We start from the raw sequence: 20,628 nt of genomic DNA on the forward strand, positions 1-20,628 counted from the left end.
TCCTGGGCTCAAGTGGTCCTCCTGCCCTAGCCTCTCAAAGTGCTAGGATCACAGGCATGAGCCACCACATATGGCAGCACAAATTTTTTTGGTTTATCTTTATTTATATTTTTAATTTTTTTTTTGATGTGGAGTCTCGCTCTGTCGCCCAGGCTGGAGTGTGGTGGCAGAATCTCGGCTCACTGCAACCTCCACCTCCTGGGTTCAAGCGATTCTCATGCCTCAGCCTCCAAATAGCTGGGTGTACAGGTGTGTGCCATGACTTGTGGCGGCTTTTGATTTAAATTTTTTTTTTTTTTTTTTTTGAGATGGGATCTTGCTCTGTTGCCCAGACTGGAATGCAGTGGTGCAGTCTCAGCTCACTGCAACCTCTGCCTTTCAGGTTCAAGCAGTTCTCCTGCCTCACCCTCCTGAGTAGCTGGGATTACAGGTGTACACCACCACACTCGGCTAATTTGTGTATTTTTAGTAAAGACGGGGTTTCGCCATGTTGGCCTGGTTGGTCTTGAACTCCTGACCTCAAGTGATCCACCCACTTCGGCCTCCCAAAGTGCTGGGATTACAGGTGTGAGCCACCGCATCTGGCCTATCTTGATTTATTTATAATGACTATCTACAGAAACAACTCATATTTAGTCTGTGGGGTTTTCTTAGTGTATTTTCAGGAGTCAAAAATCTAAACTTTAAAAAATCTGTAAATTTAAGGTAGATGCTGACTGAATGTGCTGTATTTTTCTTTTTAAACAGGAATATTAAGAAAATCACTTTGCCAAGTATTGGTCGATTTCGTCACTTTACCAATGAAACTTTGCTAGATATTTTATTTTATAACAGCCCCACGTACTGTCAGACAATTGTGGAAAAAGTAGGAATGGAGATAAACCGTCTGCATGCACTCTTTATGAGTCGGAACCCAGACTTCAAAGGAGGTGTCTCTGTTGCTGGTCACAGTTTAGGTAAAACTGTCAAATATTCACATTTTAAATACAATTTTTGTTGAGTCATAACTGCTTTCAGTGTAGGTGATATTGTTAGTGCAAAATTAAGAATTACAGATTTTAAGTTTCAGAAAAGGTAGAAATGAATGCTTTGAGTTTAGATTCTGCCTTTTCTATATTCACCTCTAGTATTACCTAGGGAATGCTACGTATTTTAATTTATTCTGCTGTTTGATAAAATAATTATCAGGTCTTGAATAACATGTAACTTCTGTATGACTTTTGACTATAGACATTGAAAAAAGAATTAGTGTTATAAAAATACCTACTACATTATAAGGCAAAATGTTTCTTTTTCATAGGTTCTTTAATATTGTTTGACATCCTGTCTAATCAAAAAGATTTGAATTTATCAAAGTGCCCTGGATCTCTTGCTGTTGCTAATGGAGTTGTGAAGCAGCTACATTTTCAGGAAAAGCAGGTATGTCTGTACATGGCCAATTAACATTTCGATTTAGAGTCTATGGAGCTGAACAATTTTCGAAAGTCTGAACTGTTTCCTGAAACTTTTGTTTGTTTGTTTGTTTGTTTGTTTTAACGGAGCCTCATTGGTTGCTTGGGCTAGTCTTGAGTTCCCTCCTGGCCTCAAGCGATCCTCCTGCCTTGGCTTCCCAAAGTGCTGGCATCAATAACTCTTCAGAGAATCCCCAAATTCAGAGTACAGTTATAGGCCCAAATATAATAGCTTCCGTGTCCAGCCCTGAAACTGGTTTTACATATTAAAGTACACCGAGGTTTAGAAATGGAATGGAAATCATATAGCTCATTATTTGAGTTTCTCACTCTTCTTCTTTATGGGTTATAAATTTAAATGTGAAAGTTTATGATTTTTAAAAATGTAAATTATAGGAAATGGAGACTTGAGTGATTTATTAAACTTGTATGCTTTTCAGAATATTCAATTTTTTTTTTTTTTTGAGGCGGAGTTTCACTTTTGTCACCCAGGTTAGAGTGCAATGGTGTGATCTCGGCTCACTGCAACCTCCGCCTTTCCGGTTCAAGCGATTCTCCTGCCTCAGCCTCCCGAGTAGCTGGGATTACAGGTGCCTGCCACCAAGCCGAGCTAATTTTTGTGTTTTTAGTAGAGACAGGGTTTCATCATGTTGGCCAGGCTGGTCTTCAACTCCTGACCTCAGGTGATGCACCCGCCTCAGCCTCCCAAAGTGCTGGTATTACAGGCGTGAGCCACTGGGCCTGGCCAGAATATTCAAACTTTGAATGGCAAAGTACTGTGCCTAAAATTATGATTTCTGTGTAAAGCAAAATTGTTTCAGAGTTTTCGTAGATCAGGAGTCATTATACGGGAGTTTTTCTGAGCTTGTAATGTTTTTCATACTTTTTTTTTAAAGATGCCTGAAGAGCCAAAGCTGACTTTGGATGAGTCTTATGACCTTGATGTTGAAAATGAAGAAGTCCTAACTTTGCAAGAAACTCTGGAAGCACTTAGCCTCTCTGAATATTTTAGCACTTTTGAAAAGGAAAAGATTGATATGGAATCCCTGGTACTGATCATAGTTTGCTTCATTTTGTTTGAAATTGTTTTTCTTGCGTAGATTGAAAATTAAGAATAAACATTTTCGTATCAAAATACACTCCAGAGTAGACAAAGACTGAAATGTTTTAAAAAATTGAAAAACACATAAGAATATTTTTTTATAATCTGAAAGGCTTTTCTGAGTATGATGCAAAATCCAGAAGCCATCAAAGAAAAAAATTGTGTAACAGTAGACACCATAAACAACATCTAAAGGCCAGTGATACATTTGCAACACACATTATAGACAGAGGGCTTATTTCATTGATTTTCAAAGCTTCTACAAATCAGTTACAGAAAGACCATCACATCAGTGTGATATGTAAATAGGCAAAGAATATAAACATGATTTACAGAAAAGGAAATAACAAATGGTGTCTTGGCGTATGAAAACTCATAAGAGAAATGGAAATTGAAAGTACTATGGGATTTTTTTTTAACTTACCAGTTTGAAAAAATAGGAAGTTTGATAATATGCTATGTGGCCAGGGTGAAGGGAACTAGGCATTGTTATATATTGTTGGTCAGAGTGTAAATTGGTACAAACTCTTTGGAAGGCAGTTTGGCAATATCTTTAAGAATATAAAAATTACCCTTTGCTTCATCAGTTTCATTGCCAGGAATATTTCCTGTAGAGAAATATTCACACAAGAATTATCTACAAGGATACTCACAGCAGTGTTTGCAAGGTAACAAAACATTAGAGACACCATTGGTGTTGAGGAGTAGGGTGCTAGTGAAATCATTTATGATGCATCCGCATAACGGAGTACCCTACAGCTGTTGAATGAATGATGCAGTGTCAGAGATACCCGTCTCTAAGGTACATTTACATGAAGAGAGCAGAGTTCATTACTGTGTGCATAGTAGAGCACACACACAGAGAAAAACATGTAAGTGCTATGCATACATAAGACATCGCTTCAAAGAGAGCAAATTTCCACAGTTGGTGCTGAGAGGAGAATTCTATGTTTGGGACAGCAGTGGGAGGAAGATATTTCATCGTATGCTTGACTATAGCTTTGGAATTTTGTATACCATATGTGTATTTTCTGTTAATTAATAGAATGATTTAGGTGTGGAGGCCTAAGATTTTATAGCCTAAACTGATGCATGATTTAAATACAAAATAACTAACTTGTAAAAAGTTGAGTGGCTCTTAGATTGCTTTAGATGATGTGGTTTCTTTATAATTTTCATATTCTCATTTCAGTTCTTCTATCACTAGATTGATTAATGTGCTTGTCTGTTTCCTTTTAAAGCTTATGTGTACAGTTGATGACCTGAAGGAAATGGGGATACCCCTTGGACCCAGAAAGAAGATAGCTAACTTTGTAGAACATAAAGCAGCCAAACTGGTAAAGTTCACCTCTGACTCAAGAAAAACTAAAACTCATGGTGTGACCAGCTCGTTTATATTATAGAAAATTTTAATACTACTATGGTTAGGTAAGCTAGTTTGCTCCCTACCTAGGGCACAGTAATGGAGCTGATGGAAACCCAGACTTAGGAGTCAGAGTTGGGCTTAAGTCCACATTAGGCTAAGTGACCATCCTGGTTTTCCTGGGACTAAATTCCTAGGATGAAGGGCTTTCAGTTTTAAAATGGATATTTAAGGTTTTCCTGGTGCAAAAAGTGGTTAAGTTCTGACAAATAAATTATCAGCTCAACTACTCATTAACTGCATATTAATGAGCAATTTTTATTTGGTTTTATTCATTTGTTTATTTTGAGATGGGATCTTGCTGTGTTTCCCACTGCTGGTCTCAAACTCCTGGGCTCAAGCTATCCTCCCGCCTCAGCCTTCTGATCATGAGTGATTTTCTTAATTTTTCTGATCCTTTGTTTTCTTCATTTCTAAAATGGAATAATACCTTCCTTATAGGATTGGAGTAAGCATGAAATAATGCATGCAAAGCTTAGCACCAAGTAATAGCTCACTTTCTTCCCAGTCCTTACCATCTAAAGAGATGAGGAAAAACATACACACTGAAGTCTCATTAAACACTAAACAGCAAAAATTGTTAACAATACAAAACAAGGCAACAGCTAAAAAGCATTTAAAACTAGAACAACTGGAAAGTATACTTGTTTTATTAATTTTAATTTATTGATCAAATTAATTTTACAGAGGTTTTCTAATTAGAAAAATTAGATGACTCTTAGGGTGGCCGTCTTATTTGTATTGTTATTAACATGCTCTTTGATGATCCTTCCATCTTTTGAATTTCTATGGTTCTATTATTTTACTACCTGTTTGGAACTTAACCTACATCATTTCTTTATATGGGAAATGACTATAAAGTCATAGGACTGATTTTTTTTTTAATGGTTAGCTTAAGGAATTGAGTCTTTCATCATTTTATTGAATAGCAGCTACCTCTTTTGAGTCAGGCACTGTGTTCAATTCTTGGGAGCCGGAGATTAACCAAGAGTGTGCTGTCTAGTTGGGGGGAGCACGTTGAGCTCAAATGACAACATACCAGCCCCATAATAGCGTGCTGTGTGTGTTGTCCTGAGGCAGATGAGAGGTGGCAGTTCTGGCTTGTTGAGACAAGCATGGGGTTGGTGAGAGAAGACTTCTCCAAGGTGATGGTGCTTGAGCTTGAAGGAGGGGTAAGGTCAGGGGAGATGGCCTTCTGGAATCTGGCATGTGTTTTCCTGTAGCATCAGGGAAGCTGGAAACTGGGAAGCACAGAGGGTTCCAAAGGCCCAGATGGCAGGTGTGGAGGCTTGGATTTTCTCTTGTAAGGGAGTGGTTTTCAAACATGTTCTTATGGCCATGAAAGTCATGGTGTTTTTAAACATTGCAAAATGCTGACCTGCTTATTCTATCACAAGTTATGATTTAGCACCAAATCATCTGTGTAGTCTAAATTTTAATTTTAACTTTTGGACTGTGGAGAGTTTGCTTGGTCACAGTGCACAGATGAAGTTGGAAAGGCGTGAAGTGGAGGCGGCTGCAATCTTATATAGTAGTAATTGTAATTGTACAGTGACTGAAAGAGAGATGATAAGGGTATAAGGTAGGAGGTGGAGAGGAAGGGAGCAACTCAAAAGACATTTTAGACATAGACAAGCAGTATTTGATTAAGTGCTGAGAAAGGTTATTAGTTTTAGCAGTTAAGAGGTATCTTTCATGTCATTTTTCTTGTGTGTTGAATCGTTCTGTAATTCCAATTTACAAAGAGCTTTTCATCTCACCTGAGCCTCACAACAACCCTGTGAGTAGATCCCCAGGCTTTTGTCTCTGATGAGCACAATAGTCAAACTGAGACTAGGACACAAGCGTGTCAGTGTTGTTCCTGTATACAGGCTGCGTGCTCCGTACAGAAAAATGCTTGTCTCCGTGTATACATCAGTGAAGCAAAAGCCTATAAAAAAAAAAAAAAAACAAAAACAAGAAATGAGAAGCTTTGTGTTCAGGCCCTACACCATGTTCTTAATTTATTCTGTAATGAAAGGGAAAAAAGTAGAAAAGGATTCTATAGTTCTTGAAGAATTTCTAGAAGGAGACTGGTTTATGGACTGCAGTTGCTTAGATATATAAATTATGGCATTATAAGAATGTTTTGAAATGAGCAAAAATCTATAGAGTGATCTTATTTTTTAAATTAAAAGGTAATTGCCTTTGGATGAACCATGAAACTTTCTCAGCTGAGTTGCCATTGATTGCTTTACACTTCTTACAGATAACAAGGTGCTACTAGATCAATACAAAAGTAATATGGTATGTCCTGTTGATTTACTGTAACTGAAATAATGGGACCAAAATTAGCGATTATTTTATAACAAGGAGATCAAATATTTGTGATATTTGTGACTGTGTGCTTTTTTTTTCTTTTTAAAGCATCTTAGTAATTTTCATTTGAAAAGGAATTGTTTCTAGTGTTGGGGATATTGATAGTCAAGTATGTATATGTTGGTTCAGTTTTTTTTTTTTTGAAAGGGAGTCTTGCTTTGTCTCCCAGGCTGGAGTGCAGTGGCACGATCTCGGCTCACTACAACCTCTGCCTCCCAGGTTCAAGCCATTCTCCTGCTTCAGCCTCCCAACTAGCTGGGATTATAGGCGTCTGCCACCACGCCCAGCTAATTTTTGTATTTTTAGTAGAGATGGGGTTTCACCATGTTGGTCAGGCTGGTCTCAATCTCCTGACCTCAGGTGATCCACCTGCCTTGGCCTCCCAAAGTGCTGGGATTACAGGAGTGAGCCACCACGCCCAGCCTATGTTGGTTCACTTTTAAACACTGTTGGTTCACAGTTTAAAAAGTATTGCAAATTTAACAAAGCAACTCTTGGCAACAGGACAGTTTCTGATCTCTTTAGACAGCTCTCAGCAATTTAGAATGTTTTTTTTTTTTTTCTTTTCTTTTTTTTTTTTATTATACTTTAAGTTTTAGGGTACATGTGCACATTGTGCAGGTTAGTTACATATGTATACATGTGCCATGCTGGTGCGCTGCACCCACTAACTCGTCATCTAGCATTAGGTATATCTCCCAATGCTATCCCTCCCCCCTCCCCCCTCCCCACCACAGTCCCCAGAGTATGATATTCCCCTTCCTGTGTCCATGTGATCTCATTGTTCAATTCCCACCTATGAGTGAGAATATGCGGTGTTTGGTTTTTTGTTCTTGCGATAGTTTACTGAGAATGATGGTTTCCAATTTCATCCATGTCCCTACAAAGGATATGAACTCATCATTTTTTATGGCTGCATAGTATTCCATGGTGTATATGTGCCACATTTTCTTAATCCAGTCTATCATTGTTGGACATTTGGGTTGGTTCCAAGTCTTTGCTATTGTGAATAATGCCGCAATAAACATACGTGTGCATGTGTCTTTATAGCAGCATGATTTATAGTCCTTTGGGTATATACCCAGTAATGGGATGGCTGGGTCAAATGGTATTTCTAGTTCTAGATCCCTGAGGAATCGCCACACTGACTTCCACAATGGTTGAACTAGTTTACAGTCCCACCAACAGTGTAAAAGTGTTCCTATTTCTCCACATCCTCTCCAGCACCTGTTGTTTCCTGACTTTTGAATGATTGCCATTCTAACTGGTGTGAGATGATATCTCATAGTGGTTTTGATTTGCATTTCTCTGATGGCCAGTGATGATGAGCATTTTTTCATGTGTTTTTTGGCTGCATAAATGTCTTCTTTTGAGAAGTGCCTGTTCATGTCCTTCGCCCACTTTTTGATGGGGTTGTTTGTTTTTTTCTTGTAAATTTGTTTGAGTTCACTGTAGATTCTGGATATTAGCCCTTTGTCAGATGAGTAGGTTGCGAAAATTTTCTCCCATGTTGTAGGTTGCCTATTCACTCTGATGGTAGTTTCTTTTGCTGTGCAGAAGCTCTTTAGTTTAATTAGATCCCATTTGTCAATTTTGGCTTTTGTTGCCATTGCTTTTGGTGTTTTGGACATGAAGTCCTTGCCCACGCCTATGCAATTAGCAATAATCGCGCCTTGGATAGACCTCATTAGCTACAATACTGCCACTGCGCAAAGCTTGCAATTTAGAATGTTTTATGAATTTAACGGGAGGTACTTCTGAGTGAGAAAGCAGATTTAAAGTGAGGAACCCTGAAAATGTTCCTTATTTCGGATTTTAGGCTTAATTTTGTGTTGCCTCCGAAGGGCAGAGATAACCAAGCCTTCTAAAACATTAACGGTGGAAACAGTTACAAGCTGGCTAAGAGTTTTCTTTTTTATAGATTGCCTTTTCAATTAACCAGTTACTTACTTTCCTGATTTCCTGGTGTTTGGAATTAAATAATATCATTTTGGCCAGCTGTGGTTGTTTAGGCACTGTCGATAGCTGTTTAAACCGAGACTAACACTTAGTCATTCACAGCCTAACTTGTGTTATTGGGAAGTAAACAAGTCCCCCTCCCACCCAACTGTTTAAATTTCTCTGATGTTATTGTTGCTGCTGTATTCAAGGCAAATTAGAAAACCAGTGTGAATGGCTTTTCTCTCGTTATAGAGATAACACCTTTTTTTTTTTGAGACGGAGTGAGTCCCGGCTCTGTTGCTCAGGCTGGAATGCAGTGGCGGATCTCGGCTCACTGCAACCTCCGCCTCCCAGGTTCAAGCAATTCTCTTGCCTCAGTCTCCTGAGTAGCTGGGATTACAGGCACTCGCCACCATGCCCGGGTAATTTTTTTGTATTTTTAGTAGAGACGGGGTTTTGCCGTGCTGGTCTCAAATTCCTGACCTCAGATGATTCGCCCGCCTCGGCCTCCCAAAGTGCTGGGATTACAAGCGTCAGCCACTGGGCCCAGCTGAGATAACACCTTTTATATAGATGCCCCAAAACTTTTGTTTATTTATGGAAATGCATAGATCTTTTAAAAAATTATTATTTTTTGAGCAGGATCTCACTCTGTCACTCAGGCTGGAGTGCAGTGGCGCACGCATGGCTCACTGCAGCCTCCACCTCCTGGGTTCAAGCAATCCTCCCACCTCATCCTCCCAAGTAGCTGGGACTTCAGGCATGCACCACCATGCCCAGCTAATTTTTCTGTTTTTTTAGAGATGGGGTCTTGCCATGTTGCTCAGGTTGGTCTTGAACCCCTGAGCTCAAGAGATCCACCCACCTCAGCCTTCCAAAGTGCTGGGATTACAGGCATGAGCCACTGTGCTGAAATGCATAGATCTTCAGTGTGCAGTAGGGTGAGTTTTCACGATTGTATGCACTTGTGTCGTCACTGCCTAAAACAAGAAATTGAACATTTCTGAGTTCATTTCTATGTTCTGTGTTCATTTCTGTTTCATGAGAGAGCTCAGGTAGCTCCCTCATGCTTCTTTCTAGTTAACTCCTCCTACAACAAAACCACTCTTCTGATTTCCTTCAATATGGAATAGTTCACCTATTTTAAAAATTCATCTAAGTAGAATGAACAGTATGTATTCTTTTATACCTGGTTTCTTTTACTCAGTATTTTTGAGATTTGTCTAATGAGAGCCAATACTTCTGCTTAGTTGTAACTGTCTTGCTATATTTTCTTTGCTTCTTAATTATTTTTCTTAAGAATTTTAAACTATAGACATCATGACATTTGTTCCCTAAATATTTAGTATGCATTTCTAAAAAGGACACGTAAACATTTTTTTTAATTTAAAAATTTTTTTGAGACAGGTCTCTCTCTGTTGCCCAGGGTGGAGTGCGGTGGTACGATCACAGATCACTGCAGCCTTGACCTTCTAGGCCCAAGTGATCCTCCCACCCTAGCCTCCTGAGTAGCTGGGACCACAGGTGTGCACTACCAGGCCTGGCTAATTTTTTCTTTTTTCTAGAGATGGAGGTCTCACTATGTTGCCCAGGTTGGTCTTGAACTCCTGGTCTCGAGCTATCCTTCCACCTTGGTCTCCCAAAGTGCTGAGATTACTGGGGTGAGCCACTGTGCCTGACCTGGACATTTTTTTAAATTAGCTGAAGCAAAAGCTGCAGGGAATAAAAAGGCATTTTTTAAAGTAATCACAGTGTTGTTACTATTCCTAAGAAGTTGCTAATCATTCCTTAATACTGAGATAGCATGTTTTGTAATGATAGCTGAGAGCTGAACTTTTTCTCATGATTATGTTACTAAATTTTGGTATTTTACAGAAAAAAGCAATGTCAGAAAAGAAGGCAGTGGCGGCCACTTCTACAAAAGGACAAGAGCAAAGTGCCCAGAAGACTAAAGACATGGCTTCCCTCCCCTCAGAATCCAATGAGCCAAAGAGGAAACTTCCAGTTGGTGCTTGCGTGTCTTCTGTGTGTGTGAATTATGAATCTTTTGAAGTTGGCGCCGGACAGGTGAGTTTACGTATTGACTGGGGCTACATAGTTCATGTTGGAATCATACATCTTTATCATTTGGGTTGGCTTTAAGTTCTTTAAATATTTATTTAACATTTATTTGTGATGTGGAAAAAACTGATTTTCTCTTAGTGAAAATTTTTTTCTTCTTCAACAGTACTCACAATAAGGGATTAAATGCATACAGAACGTGTTGTCTAACTTTTGAAATTGTCTCTATTTCAGTTTTCCCACCGCTCATACTTTTATAGCATCAGTCTCTTATAGCCACTAACAACAGAAGTGGCCATAGTTAAGAAATTATGTTCAGAATATACTTCAGTTTCTGTGAGAGCAACTTGGCTGTATTCACTCAACTTATGTTTCCTAGTACTCATAATTCTTCCCTTGGGGAAAAAGTCTTATAAAAATTGACCAGTGCTGCATTTAATGATATACTTTAACATACTTGTATCACAGTGGCTTTTATAATTATTAAAATCCTTTTAGACAGTGTTACTGTCAGGATATTTACAGTTGGGTATATAAAGATGCATTTCCGTAAGTAAGTTCATGAAGGTACAAAATGAAATTGGATGTTTGATTTGTATTAAAAATGAAGTTTTAGAGGAATATATTCTTATGTAAGTAAATATTCCTTTACAACTTCATTTTCTTTTCTTTTTTCCCTTTTTGGAGACAGAGTCTTGCTCTGTTGCACAGGCTGGAGTGCAGTGATGCGATCATAGCCTATTGTAACCTCAAAACAAGGGTTTAGGGTTTGGGTTTAAGGGATACCTCCTACCTCAGCCTCCCAGGTAGCTGGGAGTGTAGCCCTGCACCACCACACCTGGCTAATTTTTTCATTTTTTGTAGAGGCAGTCTTGCTGTGTTGCTCAGGTTAGCCTCGAACTCCTGGCCTCAAGCAGTCTTCCTGACTTGGCTTCGCAAAGTGCCAGGATTACAGGCATGAGCTACTGCATCGGGCCTCCAACTGCATTTTTAATGACTGCTGTAATCAGTAATGACTAATTTCACTGTTTGGAGAGATAATGACTTATTCTTATTTCCTTATTATTGAAGGTATTAGTTTCTTAAGGCTGCCATAACAAAGTTCCACCACCTGGGTGGCCTTGAACAGTAGAAATTTGTTGCCACACAGTTCTGCAGAGCAGAAGAGATAGGGTAGTGGCGGGACCATTTTCTCTCTGAAACTTGGAGGGGAATCCTTTCGTGTTTCTTCGAGCTGCTAGGGATTTGCTGGCCATCTTTGGCAGTTATAGGTTTATAGATGCATCCCTCCAGGCTTCTTTTCTATGTCATATTCTCCTTATCTCTTAATATCATCTTCCCTCTGTGAGTGTCTGTCTGTGTGTCCAAATTTCCCCTTTTTATGTATCAGTCAGATTAGGGCCACCACAGTGATCTCATTTTAACTTGAATGAGATCCCTATTTCCAATACCTATTTTAAATACCCTATTTCCAAATAAAGTCACATTATGAGGTATTAGGGGTTAGGACTTCAACATAAATGTTTTGTGAGGACACAATTCAACCCATCATATTAAACATGTAGGCAATTTCTACTTTTTACTCTTTTAAGTAGTCTAGTGATGAACATTTTAAAGCCAGTTTTCTGTGCACATTTTTTATTATTTCTTCCAGTTAAGTTGGTAGACATAGGTTAGCTGGGCCAAAGGATGGACACAGTCCCTTCCCCGGGAGAGACATCAATCTGTATTCTCACTGGCAGTTTAGAAGTTTGCCTGTTTCCTCTGTCCATTGCCAGTGCTGGTATTATCATTTTCCTTTAAAAATATGTAGTAGTTTCACTTTGACAACGCTATTCTAAAGAATTAATTTTTTGTGTGTATTTTCATACAGTTTTTTTCTTTCTTGTTAGTACTTCTTACTTTCTTTTTAGTATTTCATTTACGTTTCTGATAACCCCATAGGGAAAATGGTATCACACTGTATTTCTTTGAGCACTAGTGAGGTTATTTTCTCATATGTTTTTTAAACATTTTTCTTTTGTGAAGTGTTGAATTTACCTGTTTTTCTATTTGGTTTCTTTTTTCCTTTACTGACATTTACAAAATATTTATATATTAAGGTTATTAGCTCCTTGTCATGTATGTTATAAATATTTCTTCCAGTTTGTAATTGTTCTTTAACTTTCTTTTTCTTCTTTTTGTTTGCTGGAACAAAACTGTCGAATTTGCAAATATAAGGGCAAGCCTAGGAATGTGAAGTCTAAACTTTGTTAGAAGGGGCAGCTTAGTGTAGTAGAAAGAGAATTGGATTTGGAATTAGAAGTCCCACATCTAAGTCAGCACTCCATCACTCACTGGCTCTGTGTTCTTGGGTTAAGTCATGTCACATATTTGAGCTTTGCCATAGGCATAATGGTTCTTGCCTTGCCTCCCTCTTTCTATGGACCTCTGTTGAACACTTGGATTATGCCATTCATTGTGCTTCACTCTCAAGATACTAAAATAAAAAGACACATTTCCTGCTACTGAGAAACAAATGAAAGAGCTTTGCAAATTGTACAGTGCTATTCAGATGACAGTGCTTTCTCTTGAGAGAGGCTACATGTAAGCTACTCAAAATGTGCTCTTTCAGGACAAATCATTTTTCTGATGGAAAGAAACTTAACTGGAGAGGATGATAGTTATAATAGTAACAGAAATAATGCTCATTGAATGCTTAAGCTGTGCCGAGCTCGTGCTAAGCACTTTATGTGGATTAGGTTATTTATTTTTCAATCACATGTGAGCTTGGCATTGTTATAATCCCCATTTTATAAATCAGGAAACTGAGGTGGAGGAGAGAGAGGTTAAGAAACTTGCCCAAGATCACACAGTGAATGAAACCATGATTCAGACCCAGGCAGTTTGAGTTTAGAAGTCTAAAGTTTTAACCATATTTATAACCATAATAAATATAGTAATTCTTATATACTATTATGCCGTGCAAAACAATATGTAAAAGTATAGCCAGAGGATATAATAGTCTATAAAGATTTTAAAGAGAAATTTTTTAGTACTTTTTTTTTATTTTTTGAGATGGAGTCTTGCTCAGTCACCCAGGCTGGAGTGCGGTGGTGTGATCTTGGCTCACTGCAACCTCCACCTCCCGGGTTCAAGCGATTCTTCTGCCTTAGCCTCCCAAGTAGCTGGAACTGCAGGCGCATGCCACCATGCCTGGCTAATTGTTTTATATTTTTAGTAGAGACAGGGTTTCACTGTGTTAGCCAGGATGGTCTCGATCTCCTGATCTCGTGATCCGCCCACCTTGGCCTCCCAAAGTGCTGGGATTACAGGCATGAGCCACCAAGCCCGGCCTGAAAATTCAAAAGAATTTTCTACTAGGTGACAATGGAACAATCATCTTTCATTGTTATTTGATTCTTTCCAGGTTTCTGTTGCTTACAACTCATTAGATTTTGAACCAGAGATATTCTTTGCCTTGGGGTCTCCAATTGCTATGTTTCTCACTATTCGAGGAGTTGATAGGATAGATGAGAATTACAGCCTTCCTACCTGTAAAGGGTTCTTCAATATTTATCATCCGGTGAGTAATTGAATTTACTTTGTTTTTTAAAATCTTTTTTTCTTTTTTAAACATTTTTTACTTTTTTATAGAGATGGGGTCTTACTATGTGGACCACACTGGTCTCAAACTCCTGGCCTCAAGTGATCCTTCCATCACAGCCTCCCAAATTGCTAGGATTATAGGCGTGAGCCACTGTGCCTGACCTTTTACTTTCTTTTTTGAAGAAGATGAAGAACCTGTCCTCTTTATTCTAGTAAATTCTCATATTCTTATTTCTTGGGAATTAATACCTATCTTGATTTTATAAGGTTCAGCTTTCTGTTCTAAGAGATATAGTCTGACACTTTCCAATAAACTTATCAAAAGCCTTTGTTCAGGGAAATAATTCTTTTGCTTTGCTTGCAAAGTAATCTTACACACAAACTAGAAAATCTTTTCATAATTGTCAGTATTTGAATAAGGTGTGGAGAAAAATAAAAATCTCTAATTTGCCATGTATCCATTTTCTTACCCAGCGAAGGCATATAACTCAAAACAGCTTTCATAAATTTCTTTTATTTATTCATAAATTCTTCTATTTATAGCTTGATCCAGTGGCATATAGATTAGAACCTATGATTGTTCCAGATTTGGACCTAAAAGCTGTTCTCATTCCACATCACAAAGGCAGAAAAAGACTTCATTTAGGTAAAAAGCAAATACTATAAAAACTTTTTTTCCTGTCATTTGTAGTCTGTAATGAATTATGAAAATTTTGACGCTAAATCGTCTCTGAGAGAATTAATATTATTTAAGTGCCTACTATGTTCAGAACTTTTAAACTAAGAATTTGGAAGAGCTTTAACAAAATTACAAATGAATTATTTCTCTTTGATGGCATTCTAATTGTCAAGGTAATTAGGAATAGGGAGAAGTTGGTAATAAGGCAATAAGATGCATAATTAGATTTTGATAGAGTTTGTTTACAAGTTTTGGAATTAGGAAGAAGAACAGTATTTAAAGTAATGAACAGACCATCAAGAAATAAACTTGATGTTGTCAAAGTGAGCTGTTATTTTCTTGCTAACTAGACACACCTTCCTGTTAAAAAAATTCATTAAACATAATGGATTGGTGATTCCAAGTTGAATTTAGGTTTCTCTTCTTCCTGTTAATGGTGTGTATTAACGCTACATTTAAAAGTTTGGGTGGAAGGGATGGGAGGGGTAGAAGAGAAGGAAAAGTGATTACGCACTCTTATGTGAAAGTGTGTTTTTTGTTTGTTTTGCTAACATGCTTTTTAAAAATATTGAACTCTTTTGAAGTTAAAATAAGGCATGCGTTTGATAACTCAGAGACCTTGAATTCACATGTGATTATTAGACAACAGTAGAAAAAGTGAAGGAGCAGGGATTTCTTCATTTCTAAATTGGAGTTTAAATTGTGGTTTTATTAGAATGTTTAATTCTCCACTTGAACCCGGGAGGCGAAGGTGGCAGTGAGCCAAGATCGTGCTACTGCACTCCAGTCTCCGAGAGACTCCGTCTCAAAAAAAAAAAAAAAAGAATCCTCAAAACCACTTCCTGTTTACAGATTAGAAAAACAGTGATTTTTAAATCTCGTAGGCCTCTTTTTATTTTTATTTTTTATTTTAAATAGAGACAGGGTCTCACTATGTTGCCCAGGCTGGTCTTGAACTCCAGGCCTCAAATGATTCTCCCTTCTTGACCTCCCAAAGTTTTGGGATTACTGGCATGAGCTACTGTGTCTGGCCCCTATGTTTAAACTTACAGTAAAAACAAACAAAAAAGGCATAAGAATGTGCTTACATTTTTTTTTTTTTGAGTCGGAGTCTTGCTCTGTTGCCCAGGCTGGAGTGCAGTGGCACAATCTTGGCTCACTGCAAGCTCTGCCTCCCGGGTTCATGCCATTCTCCTGCCTCAGCCTCCCGAGTAGCTGGGACTACAGGCGCCCGCCACCACGCCCGGCTAACTTTTTGTATTTTTAGTAGAGACGGGGTTTCACCGTGTTAGCCAGGATGGTCTCGATCTCCTGACCTCGTGATCCACCCACGTCGGCCTCCCAAAGTGCTGGGATTACAGGTGTGAGACACCGCGCCTGGCTGAATGTGCTTACGTTTTTATGGTATTTGAACTTCTTTTATTTGGAGAGAGAAAATTTATAGATTTTTGCTGGATCAAGTTTAGTCATTAAAAAAAAAAAGCAATAAGACTATCCATGACATTTTAACATGCTGAGGGTTCTTGGCTGAGGCACTCCGTATATTTGACATTGAAAAGAGGAAGAAACAGTCTTATCCTGTCTGAGAAGAGTGTTAACTTACAATTTTTGTGAGGCAGAAGTTTACCCAGTGACTGACTAACTTGTTGTGTCATCTTAATCTCTTTAGAATTGAAAGAGAGTCTCTCTCGTATGGGATCTGATTTGAAGCAGGGTTTTATTAGCTCTCTCAAAAGTGCTTGGCAGACATTAAATGAGTTTGCCCGTGCTCATACCTCTTCAACCCAGTTGCAAGAAGAATTGGAGAAGGTGGCCAATCAGATCAAAGAAGAAGAAGAAAAGCAAGTAGTTGAAGGTAAATTTGACATTTGAGGCATTTTCTAATACAAATGTTTCATATGAACATAATACTTAAAAGTTATATGATGATGCATTTCCTTTCTAGACTTTTTGGTTAAATTATAGAAGCTCTTTAAAGGAAAATCTGTTAAGATAAACTGTACTGTCAATAGCATTACTTCAAAATCCATGCCATCTTTTTTTAGTGGGTTTTTATCTGATAGTTACTGAACTTTTTCCTCTGCAATTTAAAAATTATATTGAGATTCTTAAGGCCAGAGTGGAATATCCGAGTTGAGAACTCAATTTGTTTTAGGGTTTGCATTTTAAAGACTCACTCTGAGAGGTTTTCTTCCTGAAACTGTTGTTTAACTATGTTACAGACTTGACATGCAATGTGAAGGTCATCGTGCTGTGATGTTTTTGACTTCTTCAGATTCTAATCCTGTTTCCTTTCTTTCTACAATGCTTTCTCACCCCTTATCTTCACAACTTCTCTCAGCTTGTTGGCTCTTTTCTCCTCTCTCTCGGGTAACCAGCCCCTCTTCCCCTGGCTCTTTGGAGGAACGGGGAGTGAGCGTGGTAGCTCCTCAGGTTGCTACATGCGTCAAGCAGTATTCTCATTGAGCCCAGAAAGTCAGCTAAAGTCAAAGGATAAAGATTAAGTGATTGACTTTGATATTGAAATGGTTTAAATTCTAGCAGAAAAGGTTGTTGAAAGTCCAGATTTTTCCAAGGATGAGGACTACTTAGGAAAGGTTGGAATGTTAAATGGAGGCCGCCGAATTGACTACGTTCTCCAAGAAAAACCAATAGAGAGTTTTAATGAATACCTTTTCGCTCTTCAGAGTCACTTATGCTATTGGTAAGTGTTCTTAAATTTGGTAACATTTGAGTGGGCTTTTGGTGCTAGCACGTGCAGCAATTTTAGTTTTAGTGAGATTCTTTTACTGATACAATGTGCTATGAATATTCATTTGAATTTCTATATGTTCAGAATCGTTATTTTTCCCCCTTAGTTACCCACAAGATGGCAGTATGTCATCTGCTTTTGACCAGAGACCCTTGGTTCTTGCACACTGTTTTTGTGGGAATGCCTTTCACAGTGGGAGTGGTAGGGACTTTGAAATGCCATTCTTTCCTGTATCCCTGTCACCAAGGAGAATTGCAACACAGCTATTTTGGAGCTAATCAGTATTCATCTAGTTTTTAAGGACAGCTCTGCGATTACGCTGCTTTATTTATTACACTGAGATTACATTGCTATCATTTGCCCTTCTTAGATAGAGTTGAATAGAATAGAACCTGCATTTTCAACCATTGTGCATAGAAGTTAATTTCTTCTAATTGTCTCTTAAGTAAATATGCTTTTCCTTTTCATAGGGAATCTGAAGATACTGCTCTGTTACTACTTAAAGAAATTTATCGAACAATGAACATTAGTCCAGAACAGCCCCAGCATTGATCAAACTTCAGTTTTACTGTGTGAGTTTATCCTTATTGAATGTATAAATTCTGAATGTTTGCATTCTCAAATCTGTTGTATGGAGTTGATGTTGACTGATTTTGCTTTTTTCTGTTTCCTCTGAGTTTTTGTCGTCGTTTTTAAAAATTTGCAATAGAGACATTAAGGAAGATAATTGGTTTGTAATTTACATTTCTGATTTATTACAGTCTTCTTTCTAAATTTACATAGAATTTGAGTTATTTTTAGTTTCTTTTTAAAATAGATTCCCAAGAATATCAGTTAGGAATTCCTTTGGTTGCAGGTTCACAGAACCCAGTTTACAATACATTAAACAAATAGAGGTTTATTTTTCTTCCGTAACAAGAAGGGTTCCTCTGTTGAATGACTCCACCAGATACCCAGAGTGCTTGCCTCTTCCCACCTGAATGTTGGCTCTTGCTGCCTCATAGTTATAAGGTGCCCCCATGGTTGCAGATACCATATCTACATTCACAACATGAATAAGAGGGGAGAGGGTAGTACTCCTCACATCTGTCGCTCTTAATTAGGGAAGCAGAAGCTTGTCCAAAAATTTACTCATACCTATTGACTAGGCCTGTGTCTAATGTCCAATATCTCCAGTCTGTATGAAAGATTGTAGAAGTAATGTTTTGAGCATTCCCAATCTTTATAGAGAAAGAATAGGGAAGGAGGTTAAGTCTGTGATGGGTCAGCTGACGTGCAGCTCAGCCACACTCTGTATTCCTAACTGTCCTCCTGAGACACCAGATACCTGGTTTTCCTCACTAGATTATGCATTACTTTTAAAAACAAGTAATGTGTTTTTTACAAAGTTAGAAATTTTAAAGGCTTTGAAAGAATCAGACACAAAATGCTGAGCTCTAAATTACTGAAATCAAAGGAAGTTCCTGCCATTTTTGGTTTTCTAATAGTAAGTGGTAAATGAACATTCCCTTCAGCCTCATCTTCTACCTCCTCGTTTTAGAGAGGTAAGTACTTTTAGTAGGGCTTCCTTAGAGAAAGTTTTTTGGCTCCATTTCCAAAATTAAACTTGTAACAAAGTAAAAGAAAACTAAAGTGTAGGCCAGGCATGGTGTCTCACGCCTCTAATCTCATCACTTTGGGAGGCCAAGGCGGGCAGATCACCTGAGGTTAGGAGTTCGAGACCAGCCTGGCCAACATAGTGAAACCCCGTCTGTACTAAAAATACAAAAATTAGTCGGGTGTGGTGGTGGGTGCCTGTAGTTGGGAAATGCAAGGCCAGAAGTGAAAGATGGCTTTCCCATAACTCATCCCCAACCTCCCTGCCTAGAGGCAGCCAGTGTTCCATGTTTTGTGTATCCTTCCAGATATCTGTTAACACATCACACACACTTTTAAGTTTTTCTTTTTTAAAAGACAAAAGAGGCTGGGTGTAGTGGCTCACGCCTGTAATCCCAGCACTTTGGGAGGCCAAGGCAGGTGGATTACTTGAGGTTAGGAGTTCAAGACTAGCCTAGCTAACATGGTGAAACCCTGTCTCTACTAAAAATACAAAAATTAGCCGGGCATGGTAGTAGGTGCCTGTAATCCCAGCAACTCAGGAGGCTGAGGCAGGAGAATCTCTTGAACCCAGGAGTTGGAGGTTGCAGTGAGCTGAGATTGCGCCACTGCACTCCGGCCTGGATGACAGAGTGAGACTCTATCTAAAAAAAAAAAAGACAAATGATAGCAAAATTGACACACCGTTATTACCTTTGTATCTTTGAGATTGTCCCATATCTATCTATCCATCCATTCATCCATCTGTCCGCCCATCCGTCCATTCATCCATCCGTCCAGTATCTGTTGAGCACCTTACTTAAGTGCCAGGTATTATTTTAGGTATTGGGTTTCACAGCAGTGGACCAAAGCCTCTGCCCTCAAGGACCTTTTTTCCTCTAATGGAAGGCAGACAGCACGTGGACAGTTGAAATGAACCACATGGTAAAGACTGAGCAGCTGGACAAGGAGGAGAGGAATTCATTTGGGATGGGTGCAAGTTGTTAATGTATATAAGATGGCAAAGGACCCCCTTCACGGGTAAAGTAAAGTGTCATTTGAGCAAGCGAGCCAGGTGGATATCTGGAGGAAGAAGACCACTTCAGGTGGAGAGAAGAATCTGGATCAGAACATGAGAGTGACCTCGTTCTTTTTTATGTATTCCATTGACTATTGCACCATAATCTGTTTAAGCAGTCCCTACTGATGGGCATTGAAGTTATTCTAATCTTTTATTAGTATGAACAGTACTACAGTGATACGTGATATTTTAATAGTTGCATTTCATTCCATTTGATAGTTCTTTTATTAAAATACTTTATTTTACCCCATTGTTGGGTGTTAGATGATTTTCCAAATTTTCTCCATTATAAATAACTCTGATATGTAGTTTTACACACTTTTTGCCAATCTCTGTTTGCTTTGGATACATTCTTAGAAGCAGTGTTCTTATTTCTGAGAATATTGCATATTTTGAAAAGATTTTTGGCTGGGTGCGGTGGCTCATGCCTGTAATCCCAGCTTGAGAGGCCGAGGCGGGCGGATCACTTGAGGTCAGGAGTTCGAGACCAGCCTGGCCAACATAGTGAAACCCCGTCTCTACTAAAAATACAGAAAAATTAGCAGGGTGTGATCTCACCTACTTGGGAGGCCGAGGCAGGAGGACTGCCTAAAACCTGGGAGGTGGAGGTTGCAGTG

At 38.6% G+C, this 20,628-nt stretch overlaps 1 protein-coding gene and 1 pseudogene across 2 annotated transcripts in view; one reads left to right on the forward strand and one right to left on the reverse strand.

Annotated features, from left to right (window-relative positions):
• SEC23IP (SEC23 interacting protein) overlaps window positions 1-20,628 on the forward strand; it is a 52,017-nt gene that overhangs the window by 25,748 nt on the left and 5,641 nt on the right. Inside the window, exons 9-18 of one of the 2 annotated variants that reach the window (XM_008950979.4) lie at window positions 748-956; window positions 1,301-1,419; window positions 2,348-2,500; window positions 3,795-3,890; window positions 10,151-10,342; window positions 13,746-13,901; window positions 14,468-14,570; window positions 16,273-16,458; window positions 17,148-17,307; window positions 17,826-17,927. In XM_008950979.4, coding sequence (XP_008949227.1) covers window positions 748-956; window positions 1,301-1,419; window positions 2,348-2,500; window positions 3,795-3,890; window positions 10,151-10,342; window positions 13,746-13,901; window positions 14,468-14,570; window positions 16,273-16,458; window positions 17,148-17,307; window positions 17,826-17,907 — 1,456 coding nt within the window. In that variant the 3' untranslated portion in view covers window positions 17,908-17,927. Of the gene's footprint in view, window positions 1-747; window positions 957-1,300; window positions 1,420-2,347; window positions 2,501-3,794; window positions 3,891-10,150; window positions 10,343-13,745; window positions 13,902-14,467; window positions 14,571-16,272; window positions 16,459-17,144; window positions 17,308-17,825; window positions 17,928-20,628 lie in introns of both variants that reach the window. The other variant, XM_003825656.6, reaches the window with a different exon arrangement.
• Window positions 7,984-8,051, reverse strand: LOC129393275 (U4 spliceosomal RNA; annotated as a pseudogene).

The sequence above is a fragment of the Pan paniscus genome, chromosome 8 (genome assembly GCF_029289425.2).
Source record: "Pan paniscus chromosome 8, NHGRI_mPanPan1-v2.0_pri, whole genome shotgun sequence".
NCBI classification, from domain to species: Eukaryota; Metazoa; Chordata; class Mammalia; order Primates; family Hominidae; genus Pan; species Pan paniscus.